General features: G+C 41.8%; 1 protein-coding gene across 4 annotated transcripts in view; it reads left to right on the top strand.

The window, feature by feature from the left end:
* Window positions 1–17,108, top strand: part of chd8 (chromodomain helicase DNA binding protein 8) — a 202,305-nt gene that overhangs the window by 65,171 nt on the left and 120,026 nt on the right. For all 4 annotated transcript variants that reach the window (XM_084328043.1, XM_084328042.1, XM_084328041.1 and 1 more), the window contains exons 16-17: window positions 6,293–6,469; window positions 6,926–7,069. In XM_084328043.1, the coding sequence (XP_084184169.1) occupies window positions 6,293–6,469; window positions 6,926–7,069 (321 nt within the window). The remainder of the gene's footprint in view (window positions 1–6,292; window positions 6,470–6,925; window positions 7,070–17,108) is intronic.

The following is a 17,108-nucleotide window of genomic DNA, read 5'->3' as shown; positions in this document are numbered from 1 at the left end:
CTGTAAGCTTGGTCCACTGTCGGCACTGTGTTTAGAAAGTTGTTACCCAAAATCACTGATAGCACTGTTGGAAAGTTGTCGTCTGTGCAATTGACTTCTTCATCAAGTCCTACAATGCGGATGTTATTTCGCCTGTAGTAGCGTTGGGTTTCGAGTAGCCTCTCCATCGCTTCATCTTTAACATCTTGTATTTTCCTCCGGCATGCCTCTTCCACCCTTTTTATCTCATTTGTTACCTCTGTCATTCCAACATCGATGGTGTTCTCGTTCATTTTGACTGCTCGTGTAATATCTGTCACCGTATTCTCCACTGTCGTGATTCGCTCGGACTGTACAGCGACCGCTCTCATAACCTCTTCGAGTTTAGCATCGACGTGTGCTTTGAATTCATCTTTGAGTTCCTCGATGTGTCATTTGAAAGCGACCATCTGTTCTTTCATCAGGATAGTCAGTGAGTTGAAGTCGGGTGGTGTAATTGTACTGCTTGTGTCAGTTGGTGGTGTGGGTGCAGTGAGAGATCCGATGGATTTGTTTGCAATTATCTTCTCAAAATCACCTGCTTTATCTCTCACGGAGCTTGTTCCTGTCGTTCCTGTTATGTTGACATCTATTGTCTCCCTGTCGGGGCCAATAGTCGATGGTCCCGGTGTAATCTCCTCTGTATTCCCCTCGTCGGGGCTTGTCTCCAACGGATCTGCAGCAGCGTCGCCTTGAACGTTTTTTTTTTAACGTGTTTCAATCTGCGCCGTTGGAATTGCCGTTTCTTGTTTCTTTCCAATCTTTTCCTTATCCTTAACCATGTTGTCTTTTGATATAGTTAGTAGAAGGTCCTATCAATACATACGATGTGGTCTAATCTCTTTTGGTATTGTCCAAATACGGTTTTTAAACGAAATTAACGGTAACGGGAGCGGAGCTATTACCAAATGCGTGCGCTACATATTGCAGCTAAACCGGAAGTTCCGGTTTAGTAACCGGATGTTAATAAAGTTTTAAATCAATCAATCAATAGCATTTTAGCATTTTTATGAAACTACTGTATATATGTATGTCTCTAAATGTTTTGATGAATTGAAAATGGAGGACCCTTATGTAAAAAAGCCGAAAGTCTTTTTCTGGTCTTCATCCTCCTGTACTGTATTGTACCCATTCTGCAACCTTTTAATAAAGTTTTCATTCATTCATTCTGACGGAAACATAATAATTTTGATTGACAGTCGAGTCTGCCAATTACGTCACAGCGCTTGCACCCGCCCTGCTGTTCTTAGCACCAATCGGCAAGCGCTATATTCGTTTTTGACTTCCTGAATGTCCTGTGTGCTGAACAACAACAAAGCTACTAACGTTAGCTCCCCGCGGCCGTCGAGTAGGAGACCAGTGCTCCACAGGATGACTAAATGAGGCATAATGATTTTACTACAACGAATGTTATAATAAAAGCCTTTCCATATATCTGTCTGATTGAAAACTTTATTAACAGACCGCGGAATGGGCATATCTCAGCACGGGCTGAGATATGAACGAGTAACGTGTGGACAGATTGACGCGACACAATCCTCTTGGGCAAAACATCACGATATCCACGATACGTTTAAAAAGTGTATCGTTAATGAACTGTACCCAATATTTATATAATATCGTCATATCGCCCAGCCCTAATTCACATTCCTTTACAGCTTTGGGTAGGGCGTTCCACATTGATGTGGCATAATTGCGAAACGTGTTTAGTCCCTTGTTTTAGCCGAATCTGGGATTAACATGATTTGTGGAGCTCCCTCTGGTGTTGTGATCGTGGTATTCACTGACCTTTGGGAAGTATTTTGACATGTACATGGGTACCTTGGTCGTGTAGTGTATCTTGTAGACCAGGCCCATTGCAAGTTGCTGTACTCTGTCGTCTACTCTAAGCCATCCTAGGTTGTCAAAGTGGGCAGGGGTGAGGTGGGTTCTAGGAGTAAGGTCAAGCAGTAGTCTGACCAGTTTGTTTTGAGATGTTAGTAATTTAGTTTTTAGCGCCTTTGAGGTGCTTTGGTACCATGAGGTGCATGCATAGTCGTAGTACCATTGAATGAGTGCTCCTGCCAGAGTCTTCAGTAGTAGGGGTGCACCGATTTTGCCTAGTTCTGAGCTGAGGGTTTTTTCAACCTGTAACTTGTTCTTGTCAGAGACCAGCAGGGCTGAGTTGTCCGCAAACAGGAACAAGTTGCAGTCACAAGCTGACGACATGTCATTTGCATAAATTAGGAACAGTAGCGGACCTAGTATGCTTCCTTGTGGAACACCACAGCTCACTGTGAGGGGGGGGGGGGGGGGGGGGTAGGGTACCGTTTACCTCCACCATCTGCTCTCTCCCCTCCAGGTAGGATTGCATCCAGCTCACTGATAGACTATCAAAACCAATTGCTTTTAGCTTGTCAATCAGAATGGTGTGATTGACGGTGTCGAAGGCCTTTTGTAGGTCCAGCATGACCATGCCGCAGTATTTGCCCGCGTCCACCTCTTGTTTGATGTGGTCGTTTAAATAGAGAAGGCATATGTCAGTGGAGTGGGATGTTCTGAAGCCAGATTGGAATTCGTAGATTAGATTTTTTTCTGCAAGGTATTTTTCGACCTGTTCTTATACAATTTTTTCCATGACTTTCGAGATGGAGGTTAGGATAGAAACAGGGCGGTAGTTGCCAGGGTCTAATTTACTGCCTTTTTTGTGCAGGGGTGTTACTCTCGCAATTTTGAAGTCCTTGGGGACGTGTCCCTGTTTTATGGAGAGGTTTACCTTTACCCTTCTTGCTGTCTTGTCGCACAGAACTTGTAAGTCGCTTTGGATAAAAGCGTCAGCTAAATGACTAAATGTAAATGTAAATGTAAATGTTTATTATGTGTGTGATGACTGGGGTGATGGCGGCTGCTGAGTCTCTGAGGAATTTGGAGGGGATGTTGTCATGGCCAGTGGCCTTGTTAGGTTGGAGGGCACTCAGTTTTTTGAGTACCTCATCTGTTGTTACCATTTCCAGTTTGAAGTCGTCTTTGTGGACCCCAAGGTTCTTGTAGTATGCTATGTTGCTATGTTGTAGTATGTTGTGTGTGGGAGGTGTGTTGTGTGAGGGACGTGTGTTGTGTGAGGGAGGTGTGTTGTGCCTGTTGTGTGAGGGAGGTGTGTTGTGTGAATGAGGTGTGTTGTGTGAGGGAGTTGTGTTGTGTGAGGGAGGTGTGTTGTGTGAGGGAGGTGTGTTGTGCCTGTTGTGTGAGGGAGGTGTGTTGTGTGAATGAGGTGTGTTGTGTGAGGGAGTTGTGTTGTGTGAGGGAGGTGTGTTGTGTGAGGGAGGTGTGTTGTGTGAATGAGGTGTGTTGTGTGAGGGAGGTGTGTTGTGTGTGTTGTGTGAGGGAGGTGTGTTGTGTGAATGAGGTGTGTTGTGTGAATGAGGTGTTGTGTGAGGGAGGTGTGTTGTGTGAGGGAGGTGTGTTGTGTTGTGTGAGGGAGGTGTGTTGTGTTGTGTGAATGAGGTGTGTTGTGTGAGGGAGGTGTGTTGTGTGAGGGAGGTGTGTTGTGTGAGGGAGGTGTGTTGTGTGAATGAGGTGTGTTGTGTGTTGTGTGAGGGAGGTGTGTTGTGTGAATGAGGTGTGTTGTGTGAGGGAGGTGTGTTGTGTGAATGAGGTGTGTTGTGTGCTGTGTGAGGGAGGTGTGTTGTGTGAATGAGGTGTGTTGTGTGAATGAGGTGTGTTGTGTGTTGTGTGAGGGAGGTGTGTTGTGTGAGGGAGGTCTGTTGTGTGAATGAGGTGTGTTGTGTGAGGGAGGTGTGTTGTGTGAGGGAGGTGTGTTGTGTGAATGAGGTGTGTTGTGTGTAGGGCTGACCTTCGAATTTTTTTTTGGCAATCGAAGCTTCGGGGCCGAGCTTCGATTTTAATTCGAAGCTTCGAATTAAAAACATATATATATTTTTTTTTAATATATATATATATATTTTTTTTATGTTGTGGGACTTGTACAGCACTTTGGTAAACTTTGTTGTTTTTAAATGTGCTCTATAAATAAAGTGGATTGGATTAATGAATTAAGTAGCCCCTTTCGTGACTGTGACACAGCGTGTGATTTAATTCAAGGTGGATCGCTGTTGTCGTTTGAACAACTTCAGATTTCATGGGAACTACCAATCCCCCAAATCAAGAATGTTTAAGATGAATGAAGTAAGATTTTGATTATTTGAAATATGGCCTGTGTAGACTAAACTATGCACAGAATTATGTCAGTCTACAAGGTCCGGCAATGTAGACCTTGTAGACTCCACTACAGACCAATTATCAGTGAATGTTCATGCATTTTTAAGAAGGGCTACTTCCACAAAAAAACAAAGAACTCACCAAAACATCTCAGTAGCACCTTATCTAAATGTTCTATTTCATATATGGAGATTCATATTTATTTATGTATTGCATGCATTTCTACATTTTATTTCCTATTTTGTTTATTCATCCCAGTATCTTTCTTTCTTATGTGTGGAATTCTACAAGGCATTTACATTCACATTTACATTTAGTCATTTAGCTGACGCTTTTATCCAAAGCGACTTATAAGTTCTGTACGACAGGTCATCAGGAAGGATACAACTCTATCAGCTGAGTAACAATATTCGTCAAAGTGTTGCGTGTTACAGTGTAGGTTAGTTTATTAGGACAAGTGCATGACAGTAAGGTTAGTTAGGGTTAGATTTATTTTATTTTATTTCAGATAATGGTTGAAGAAGTGCGTCTTTAGTCGATGGCGAAAGATTGGACGGGATTCGGCTGTCCTAACTGGGGTGGGTAGTTCATTCCACCATTGTGGGGCAAGGACTGAGAATAGGCGTGTAGGTGGTGTATATGTGTTTGAGGATGATATCCTTCAAACAGGCAATAGTGATGATATAATTTGGGCAGTGCTGAGCTGGGTTACTTTCCTCCAGTGTATTTGTCCCCCGGCCCCACCCAATGGCCCCATGCACACACACACACACACACACACACACACACACACACACACACACACACACACACTGAAGCAAATTTTTTTTATTTTTTTTGTTTTTTTTTTTTTTACGATATTTTTTTTTTTATGTTCAAAGCTTGTGCCATCGAACGAAGCTTCGAAGCATCGAAGTATTTAAGACAGCCCTAGTTGTGTGTTGTGTGAGGGAGGTGTGTTGTGTGAATGAGGTGTGTGTGTTGTGTGAGGGAGGTGTGTTGTGTGAGGGAGGTGTGTTGTGTGAGGGAGGTGTGTTGTGTGAATGAGGTGTGTTGTGTGAGGGAGGTGTGTTGTGTGAGGGAGGTGTGTTGTGTGAATGAGGTGTGTTGTGTGAATGAGGTGTGTTGTGTGTTGTGTGAGGGAGGTGTGTTGTGTGAGGGAGGTGTGTTGTGTGAGGGAGGTGTGTTGTGTGAGGGAGGTGTGTTGTGTGAATGAGGTGTGTGTGTTGTGTGAGGGAGGTGTGTTGTGTGAGGGAGGTGTGTGTGTTGTGTGAGGGAGGTGTGTTGTGTGTGTTGTGTGAGGGAGGTGTGTTGTGTGAGGGAGGTGTGTTGTGTGAGGGAGGTGTGTTGTGTGAGGGAGGTGTGTTGTGTGTGTTGTGTGTGTTGTGTGAGGGAGGTGTGTTGTGTGAGGGAGGTGTGTGTGTTGTGTGAGGGAGGTGTGTTGTGTGAGGGAGGTGTGTGTGTGAAGCTTGTGTGTGTTGTGTGAGGGAGGTGTGTTGTGTGTGTTGTGTGAGGGAGGTGTGTTGTGTGAGGGAGGTGTGTGTGTTGTGTGAGGGAGGTGTGTTGTGTGTGTTGTGTGAGGGAGGTGTGTTGTGTGAGGGAGGTGTGTGTGTTGTGTGAGGGAGGTGTGTTGTGTGAGGGAGGTGTGTTGTGTGTGTTGTGTGAGGGAGGTGTGTGTGTTGTGTGAGGGAGGTGTGTTGTGTGTGTTGTGTGAGGGAGGTGTGTTGTGTGATCAGGGGATGGTGTGGCAGTACGGTAGCAGAGAAGGTTAGGAGTTCTGTTCCTGGTCTCTTCTGATGCTCTGCTCACGGCACACACACCTTTCGGCCTCTAATCAGACTGGGAGATGCCCTGGGCGACGTTCTCATTGGACAGTTCAGTCACCACACTACTCCAAACTCTCACATTACAGGCCGACACACATCACACGAGGACCCACAGCGCCTCTCGTAACGTGAAAGTAGAGAGTGGAAGACGTATGGTTAGACAAGACACACAGACTTTACAAATCTCTATATACACGTAGTGTCCGACATGGATTCCAACTTTGCGTTTTTCCATCTCTTGTTGTGTGCAGGACCACCTGATCCCGGGGGCCTACAAGTTTGACGCGCTGATCACCACGTTCGAGATGGTGCTGTCCGACTGCCCCGAGCTGCGGGAGATCTCCTGGCGCTGCGTGATCATTGACGAGGCTCACCGCCTCAAGAACCGCAACTGCAAGCTGCTGGACAGCCTCAAGATGCTGGACATGGTGAGAAGATGATGATGATGATAATAATAATAATAATTCATTTTATTTATATAGTGCTTCGGACCCGAAGTCGCTGACAGTAGGCAGAGTAACAAAGTAAAACAAATAAACAAAAAAGGAACATAAGACCACGGGGGAAACGGGGGAAAGCAGCATGAGATAACACAGAAACATAAAGCGACAGTAACAAACATCAATCAGGTTGGAGGGGGGGGGTTGACAGCTAGGGAGAAGATGATGGAGGAGGGCTGGGCACTTGGAGTTTGAGTTGGTCTGAATAACACTGTATGTAAATGTATCTATGTTCCAGTTTTATATACTAGAGCTCAATACACTCTGTACAGATCACAAATACCACCAACCTGGTTGTGTGGCAATAAAGGAATCTTGTATCTTGTTGTTATAACGTAACCGTCTCTCCCCTTGTCCTGCTCCCCTTCCTGCGTGGCGCTCCAGGAGCACAAGGTGCTGCTCACGGGCACCCCGCTCCAGAACACCGTGGAGGAGCTCTTCAGTCTCCTGCACTTCCTGGAACCGGCCCAGTTCCCCTCCGAGGTGGAGTTCCTCCGAGATTTCGGCGACCTCAAGACGGAGGAGCAGGTAACGGGGGGCTCTACGGGGGCATCTGACCACATAGCCAGGCCAGACCATCCCTTCTTTTATAGAATAGAAATACTTTATTCATCCCGATGGAAATTTGGCACTACAGGTCACTCACAGTAAACAGTAAACATTTAGGTAGACAAAAACAAAACTTGAACACTGGCACAACCAGAGCAGACCTGGCAACACGGGCAGAGTGAGAAAAATCATTGACGGCATCAAACTATTTAAAGAAGTGTTTACTGCTAAAATGGCAACACTTTAGAATGCTGGCACTTCCCCCATAGATAGATACACACACACACACACCCATAGATACACACACACCAAAGGCCCCACGATACCATGTTGTATCGATACTAGAGTCACGATATTGTAACAATCACGTATTTGCGATGTATTGCTTATTGTTACCTTATTTCAACTGCAAATTATGTCCCAATGGAAAACCTTTAACATCTGCAATGAAAATACATTTACATCATCTGTTTTATCTAAACGAGACGACATTTTCAGGCTGTTGACCTCAATAATTTTTTTTTTTTTTTTTCGCAGTTTTTCTTTATTTTCCCTTTTCAACATGAAACAAGACAATACAATACAATAACAATACTAATAAACAAGACATCACAGGACAATAACAGTAATAATAATAATAATAATAATAATAATAATAATAATAATAACGACAATGACAAGACCATCAGTTAAATCAGAATAATGAAAAAAAAAATAGTCATGTATAAATTAAATATATAAATTAATAAGAATATATATATATACATACATATACATACACACATACATATATATACATGCATATACCCACATGTATGTACCATAAGGCGAGATTACTTGAGCACCCGTCATCTCCAGTATCGACAACCAAGGTCCCTACCCCGTGAGGACCCCAAATCCGGCGCCCCAGCCAGAGCATCATGTCTCTTTAACACTCCGACTCACCAAGACCTCGAATCAGGGGCCCCCACCAGTCCGAGACCGCGTCTTGTTTGCTTTTCTCATATTTGTATATTCAGAGTTAATGATATTGTTTACACTGTTCATTTTTTCTCATATGTATTTTTAAATAAACAATAATAAATAATAACAACAATGACAACAACAACATCATTGTTATACAACAGACAGCAACCAGCTAGTCTTCCTGGGGTCCACACACAAAAAAACACACAAAAACAATCACTATTGCAAAAAATGTAAAGTCAGTACACACAATGCATAATGAACCTACTGTAACAATTAATATAGCTAAAATTACATTAGTGTAAAACAAAAACAAAAAATTACTTTACAGTGTTAAAAACAATTTAAAAACTATTTAAGATTCTTTTTAAAAGTGAATCTACTGTAAATGCAGCAGAGGTTCCGAGGCAGGCCATTCCACAGAGTTAATGCTCTAAAAATAAAAGATCTCCCCAGAGCGCTGGTTCTAGGACCTGGCAATTCAAGCTGCCCACTACTGGAACCTCTAGTGTAATGCTCGTGCACAGTATTACTAAAAACAATCTGATTATGTATAAAAACAGGAGTCTTACTGCTCATGACCAATTTGAACAGCACAAGTATATTAAAAGACAATCTATTTTCAACGTTAAGCCAAGAGAGGCGGGCATGCATACGGCTCACATTAGACCTTAGTGAGCAGCCCAGTACCAACCGTGCTGCCCTGTTCTGGACCACCTGGAGCTTCCTGAGGTCACCACTGGCAGCAGATGACCACATCGCAGAGCAATAGTCAAGATGACATAAAACTAAACTTTTCACTATCTGACATAAAAGGGGACGGGCAACAAAAGAAGCACATTTCCTGGAAATACCAATTGCTCTTCCCATTTTTAAAACAATATAATTAATATGCTGAGACCAAGACAGAGTGCAATCCAGCATCACTCCAAGGAGTTTAGTACTTTCAACTTGTTGAACTGCTGAATTACACAAGTTTAAATGAAGCTTTGGATTTGTAGATAACCTGTGCCTTGTTCCCAGCACAATACATTTGCAGAGATAATGGGAGCGTGGACCATTTACACAAATCAGTTTTTATCTTTTCTATAAGAGGACAATAGTTTTCCCTGTACAAGTTCTCTAGTTGCGGTGTAATGTTTATTCCCAAATATTTAAACCCTTCTGGAGACCAATTAAAAGGATATGTTTTATACATCGTTTCGGTTGGGGTCATATGCAGGAGACAAGCATTTGATTTATTAAAGTTTAACTTATATCCAGAGTATTTTCCAAATTGTTCTATTTCGTTATATAAGTGTGATAAGGACTGTTCTGGGTCTTTTATGTATAAAATAATGTCATCTGCGTATAAGGATATTTTATGTTCCTCCTTATTCATTTTCAGTCCTTTAATGTGAATATTGTCTCGTACACATGACGCCAGCAATTCAATCACCATCGCGAAGAGTGAACTCGACAGTGGGCATCCTTGTCTTGTCCCTCTCGTTAGTGTAAAAAAATCAGAGGAAGCTCCATTGGTAATGACAGCTGCTTTAGGATTTTTATAGATTGCTTTAATCCAAGCGATAAAGTTTGGTCCCATATTAAGCTTGTCAAGTATAGAAAAAAGAAAGTTCCATTCAACCCTATCGAAGGCCTTCTCTGCGTCCAGTGATAGGAGCAGAGTAGGGCTCCGACTGGTGTCCAAATGGTTTATTACATTTAAAAGTCTCCTTATATTGTCAGCAGAATATCTCCCTTTTATGAAACCTGATTGGTCTGGATTAATCAATTTAGGCAAAATATCTTCTAGTCTTTTTGCTAATAATTTGGTTATAATCTTGTAATCGTGATCTAAAAGACTAATAGGTCTATATGATGAACAATTTAAAGGATCTTTGCCACTTTTGTGCAATACTGTGATATGTGCTAAGTTCATTGATTGAGGGAGTATTCTATTGTGACAGAAATTATACATCATTGCCATAAAAATGGGATGCAGTTCAGTCCAAAATTCTTTATAAAATTCAGCAGAAAAACCATCTGGTCCTGGGCTTTTATTTATGGGCATTAACTTAATTGTGGCCAGAACCTCTTCTTTTGTAAATGATGAGTTACGGTATTGCTGGTCTAATTCAGACAATTTTGACAATTTCTTATTTTGTAAGTACTGGTCCAGTTGTTCTTGTGAATGAGAACTTTGAGATTTGTAAAGTGTATTGTAGAATTCAAAGAAAGCTTGATTAATCTCTTTAGGTTGATATGTTATATTATCATTGAGATTAATTGCTTTAATAGTTCTTTCAGTTTGTTCTTTCTTTAATTGATGGGCCAGTAATTTACTTGGTTTATTGCCAAATTCGTAATGCTTTTGTCTAACGTAATTCATTTTTGTTGTAATTTCGTTTGAAATATTAAGGTTTAATTTGGCCCTGGCCACAATTAATTGTCTCCAATTGTCCTCTGTAGACGCTGTCTTATGAAGTGCTTCACATCTTATTACTTCTCTCTCAAGTTCTTGTGCTTGTGCTCTTTTTACTCTCTTTTTAAATGAACCATATGAAATTATTAGTCCTCTTAAAGTGGCTTTTGCAGCCTCCCAGATAATGTTAGGGTCAATGAGGGGGTCATTATTTTCCTTTATGTAGTTTGTAATCCATGTTCGCGTTTTTACTTTAAATTCTTCATCTTGGAGTAATGAATTATCAAATTTCCATTGTTTGGTGAACGAGTTGTTCCTATTAAACTGAATAGTCATGCATATTCTGGCATGATCTGATAAAATTATTGGGCTAATTTCACATTCCTTTATCATGTATATATATTTTGAGTAAATAAAGGCATAGTCTATTCTACTATATGAGTTATGTACATTTGAGAAGAAGCTGTAGTCTTTAATGCCTGGATGTAATTCACGCCAGACATCAATTAGGCCACTTTCTGCACATAACCCTTGAAGAACTTTTGAGGATTTGGACCTATGGTTAGTTTGACTAGACTTATCCAATGCTGTCATTGTCAGATTAAAATCTCCCGCCATCACTCCAAAACCTTTACAGTTTTCATTGAACAGCAACACCATGTCAGACATAAATGTGGGTTCATCGGCATTGGGGGCATAAATGTTCAAAAAAGTAATGGATGTTCCCCAAATGCAGCCTGACACCAAGACAAACCGTCCGTTTGGGTCTGTAATTGTTTTTTCTACTGTAAATGGTATTGTTTTGTTAATCAAAATAGCCGTTCCCCTGCTATGACTTTTATATGATGAGAAATAGACCTGACCTACCCATTCTCTTTTTAACTTTGCGTGTTCAGTGTCTGACAGATATGTTTCTTGTAAAAAAGCCACATCTACTTTGTTTTCTTTTAGAAGGGATACATTTTTTTTCCTTTTAATAGGATTTCCCAAGCCTTTAATGTTCCACGAATTTATAATTATATCTGACATGGTAGTTGGTGCAATCTTTGAGGAGTATCTATGACTGTATACATTTGCCTCGAAAATATTGCCATTGCTTTTATTAATAAACATGACCAAAAAACAAAAACATAGAACACAAAACATACATAGAATACACATACATAGAATAAAAAACATACATGAAATACATCAACCCACCCCAGCCATGGTTTTCTGAACCACGACATTTACTCCTAGTAGGCCATAGAGAAACAATAATGGAAAAAACAAAATAACTGAAAAAGAATTAAATCTTTCTTATATTGGCCCCTGGAGCTCTTGTCTTCAGTGTAATAACTTCCTTTTATTTATTTGTATTTCTCTTTACACCCCCTCCCCTCTTCACTTCCCCCCATGTTGTTAAATATGAGTTGGTCACCTGATATTACTGAATGGTGAGGGGTGTTTCTTATTAGGCAGACTTTTTTTTTCTTTTTTATTATACTGCTGAGAGTTCTCCTCCACATACTTTTTACCATTCAGTCATTGTGACCTTCTAATGTTTGAGAGAAAAATATCAGTGCAAAACAGATGCATGTTAAATTCGTGCCATTCCTTGTACCCCCTCCCTTCCTTTAGTCATGGTATCGTCCGTATGACGTCACACGTTGTTGCAGGAAGTACCGCTACCAGACAGTAAATACACGTTGAGGAGAAAAGAAAGAACAGCCGATCGCGACTGTATTGGCAAATCAATACCCCTTCCTCTGGGGTTTCAAAGTCAAGTGATTTGTCCGTATTATAACAGTCATAATGAGGGGGTGCAAACAAACAAAAAAAAACGTAAATGTCATCTTCTTACCTCCACCATGGGTAACGGTTTACGAGGCAAACCTCAGTCCAGCTCGTCGGCGAATGATTCTGCCTCTTTTGGATCGTCAAACAGGACAATTTTGTTTTTATGGAGGATTCGAAGCCGGTGAGGGTATGCAAATCCTCGAAACATGCCCTTTTCGATGAATATCTTGGTCATCCGGTCGAATTCTCTGCGTCTTCGACGTACCTCTGTGGGCAGGTCCTGGCGAATGGTGAGTTTGGCTTCCCCCTCTGTGATTGTAGATTTCTTTGCTGCTTGTAGGATCAGCCCTTTGTCCCCGATTCGTAAAAAGCGGATTAGGACTGGTCTGGGATATTTCCCAGCGTGTGGTTGTGATTGTGGTCGCGCTGGGCGAAACACTTGTTCCAGGTCGAGTGTTTTTTCCAATGAAAGCTTGAGCCAGTTGGGTAGTTTGTGCTGAATGTACTCAGGTAGAGTTTGGTCACCCTCCGATTTCTCTGGAAGCCCCAGCAAAACCAGATTTTTCCTCCTCCCTCTGTTTTCCAACTCATCCGTTTTCATCTCCATTGTTCTCAATGTCTTTTCGGCTCGGTGTAACTCTCGCTGGGTTGTTTGCAGGTTGTCCTCTAGTGCAGAAATCCTCTCTTCCGTCTCATCCAGTCGCTGCTTGTGTTTGTCGACTGCTTTGTTTGTTTTAGTCAGTCCTTCTTTAATCGCCGATACTTGGTTTGTCACCTTTTCCAGACGAGTATCGATACCGTCTAATCGGCCCAATATTGCAATGCGTTGAGATTTTAACTCTGACATAATTTCGACCAGAGTGGGGTCATTGTCTGTTTCAATTGTTTGGTCGTCGACATCTGGTTTGTTTCGCTGGCCTTTCCTTGTTGTTGACATCTTGCAAATCACCACGTTTTATCAAAAGCCTTTACTTAATTTAAGTTGAAACAAAATTATTGAAATTGTCCTTGAGTGGAGGTAAGAATTGCAAATTTAATCACTGAGACAGTGTAGAGCTCTTAGTTCAGGCAGCCATCTTGTTTCCCAGCAGCCTCAATAATTTCTATTGCCGTAAATTGGGATTGTCGAGCAAAAAAGAAATATACAAAAAATAAGTATATATTATATAATTATTCTTTATTTTGAATTTTTTATATAGATACTTGCCATCACTGTATTGATATAATATTGGCATGCAAAATATTGCGATATATTGCTGTGTAAATTATTTTCTCCCCATCCCTGACACGCACACACATTTTAAATGCTTTATTTATGTCCACATAACAGTAGGGCTGTCTTAAATACTTCGAAGCTTCGAAGCTTCGTTCGATGGCACAAGCTTCGAACATTTAAAAAAAAAAATCAAAGTTTAAAAAATAAATAAAAAATAAATAAATGTTTTATTTTTTTAACTTCGATTTTTTTCCCCGAAGCTTGTGCCATCGAAATAACGTGTATCCATTCAACTAGCTGCTGTACTGCTATGGTAGCTAGCCTAGCCGCAATGCTATTGCCGATCCCATTCACGTTAGCATGTAAGCTAACAAGAGCTTTAGGTTTAGTCTCTCGCTTTTTGAGAGACATAAACTCTCCGCTCTTGGTGGTACATTGTGTTGATGACTCTGCACCCCCCCTTAACTCTTTCAGTGCCACGCCTGGTTTTCCGTTTTACCGCTTGAATGCCACCATCGGCGCCAATGTTAACGTTAATATCGCCTAATCTATGTTTTAAATTATGGCTATGTGTCTAATCTGCCCATCGCATTATCAAAGACTATTTTCCAGTCAGTGCTGTGAAGGCAGATTGTTTTTTTATCGCGTCGTTTCCGTTTCAGAGCAGTTAGAAAAGCCCCCGTTTTGATATAAAAAACAGCTCATTCTGGAGCATTCTATGAAAATCGTCTTTTAGTGGAATATTCCACAACGTTGATATTCGTCGGCCTTTTTATGAATAGTTTTCAAATAAACGCTAGATGATCAATATTATACGTGCACGCAAGCACATTACGGCCGCGCACTGATAATCGCTCCGTTGATTTCCTCACAGACTTTTACAGTGAAACCGAAAGAAGACATTTCACAAAACAGCTTATAACTTCATCAAACTTACTCCGATTATCCTACCACTGATAACATAGAGTCCTTACCTGACATCAGATGGTATCCAACTGGTATATTCCAATTCCTGATCACCATTCGAAAAAATCGATACGTGTATGGATCCAACGCGACACTGTAGATCTCCATGATCCGCGGGGATCTGAGGCTCCAGAATGAACTGTGATAACCCCGGCTGGATCAGTGAACTGGAAAATTTGGAGTACCGGATTTTTTCCCCCATTCATTTTCATTGAGTCCATTCCAAAATCACTTACCGTAATTCCTCTAATAGTAACCCCGGCTTGTATTTGTTTCAACTGTAGCGGGTACCAGGCTTGTATTAGGAGGAGGCCTGTATAAGAGAGAGGCCTATATTTCAAATTTTCAAACGGATCATAATGAATAAATCAACATTTTGTGTCAGTTTGAACCCAGTAAAATGTACTGGGTTCATTTATTGAAACCAAGTACTGTATGAAACCGTAAACAGTGCAATTACAGGTGGTCACTGGTCATTTCAACGTTTTCAAAGTGAAATCAAGTAACTAGCTCAGTATGCAGCTCAGTATATTAGTAACCCGGCTTGTATTAGGAGGCCGGCTTATAATTGCTTAGCTCAAGAGCGCACCCGGCCATTAATAGAGACCCGGCTTGTATTTGAGACCCGGTTACTATTAGAGGAATTACGGTATGTCATCTGGGAGACGACAGGGGGCACTTTTTTCCACAGTGATCACCGGCGCAGCTCGGCTATACTCGGGTAGGCTCGGGTGATGCAATAATTTTTCAGATCGCAAAAAAAAAATAATAATAATAATAATTCCGAGAAATCTCGTGAGTGGCACGCAACCACCTATAAAAAAAACCAGAGAAATCTCGTGAGTGGCACTGAAAGAGTTTTTTTTTTTTATCCACTTTTTCTCCCATTTTCTATATTTTCTCCCATCCCAATTTCGTATCATCCAATTCCACCCTCCCCGGTCACGGACGCTGTTTCTTGCCTCCCACAAGCCGGCTGCAATGTGGACTAAGTCATACATAGCACAAGTCCCCTCCGGTACTTGAGGTAACAGCAGTCGCATCTTTTCACCTGCGCAGCTCGATCTCTCAGTGGCGAGGAGTAACGCGTGGGAGGCTCACGCTGCCCCCGACACTTCCTGATTCTACTGCGCAGGCGCACCAACCGACCTGTAGGAGTCGCTGTCCACAACACCCGATCCCCACCCATCAGTTTCCCACCCCCTAATACGGCCAATGTGTATTAGTACGGACGACCAGCTAAACTGAAAGCAATGTGGAGCGCTGGGCTCGAACAGGCGAGCAAAGCGTCTCCAGATTTCGTGGCGAGCGCCTTGCCCACTACGCCATGTAGCCGCCCGAGTGGCACTGAAAGAGTTAACAGCTGTTTGTATTGAGCCGTATTGTATTGAACCCATTCTGTTAAATAACGTCTATCCATTCAACTAGCTGCTGTACTGCTATGGTAGCTAGCCTAGCCGCAATGCTATGGTCGACCCCATTCACGTTAGCATGTAAGCTAACAACAACAGGTTTAGTCTCTCGCTTTTCGATTTTCATTTATTTAAATTTTTTACTTCGATTTGTGTTTGTGTGTGAACAATCCACTTTATTTATAGAGCACATTTAAAAACAACAAAGTTTACCAAAGTGCTGTACAAGTCCCACAGCATAAGATAAAAAAATAAATAAGAAATAAAATTATTTTATTTATTTTATTTTCTTTTTTTAATCGAAGCTTCGAATTAAAATCGAAGCTCGGCCCCGAAGCTTCGATTGCCAAAAAAAGCTTCGAAGGTCAGCCCTACATAACAGTGCAATCAGCTCATTGGGAGTCATTCAGTTACGTTTGTGACTGTGCAGCACCCATCGTACACTAGGGATGGGTACCGAATTCGGTACTTTTGAGGTACCGAACCGAAACACGTCGGTACTACCGAGTATCGAATCAAGTGAGAAACCGAAAAAAATTAAAATTAAAATTAAAAAATATTCCTTTGGCTGCCGGAAAACACCTAAACACGTCATTCCCGGCCATGCGCAAGTTGCCGAAGACGCCTTACAGCGTCTTTAATATCAATATTTCAAAAATCTGGGATCGGATTCATATTTCCCCTCCGCTGGCCTGAGATCCACCAGGAGGACCCACTGAGCTCTCTGGCGCTTCAGGAGCGCCATCTGGTGGCCGATCGGCGCAATCGCTTAACAGGAAGTGCTACGGAGATTGTTCTGGTCGGCCGTATTACTTCCGGGCACTAGCTATAGGTTCCGGGACTCGATCTCGACACACTACATAGCGATCGATTGCCAATAACTCGATAAACAACATGATTTGGACGTATATACCATTATACAAGCTGGAGATGGACCGGGTAAATCGACATCCCATAATGGTAAAATTTCTACTCTACGATGATCGCCCAACGGCGCGCGGAGACTGGGGTGAGTTTTAGCGTGTAAAGTTACCGTCTTCGATACTAACTGCTATTATCAACATTTGACCCACATTAGATGATTGGTATAACGCTGCCCACGGAATTATAAACGCCCCCTCGCCCATCCGGTCAACATCAGATGACGTGTAGTAACTTCTAGAAGTACGTCTAGTTGGAATTTTTTATATCGCGCTGATTGCCATCAAACTGTATTTCATCATCAATATAATGCATTTGGGGCTATATATCACGTTCTGGAGAAAGCTGCAGAAA

Source organism: Notolepis coatsorum (assembly GCF_963971535.1).
Source record: "Notolepis coatsorum genome assembly, chromosome: 13".
NCBI lineage: Eukaryota > Metazoa > Chordata > Actinopteri > Aulopiformes > Paralepididae > Notolepis > Notolepis coatsorum.
The sequence above is the reverse complement of the archived record's forward strand: the minus strand, read 5'-3'. Positions and strand labels throughout refer to the sequence as shown.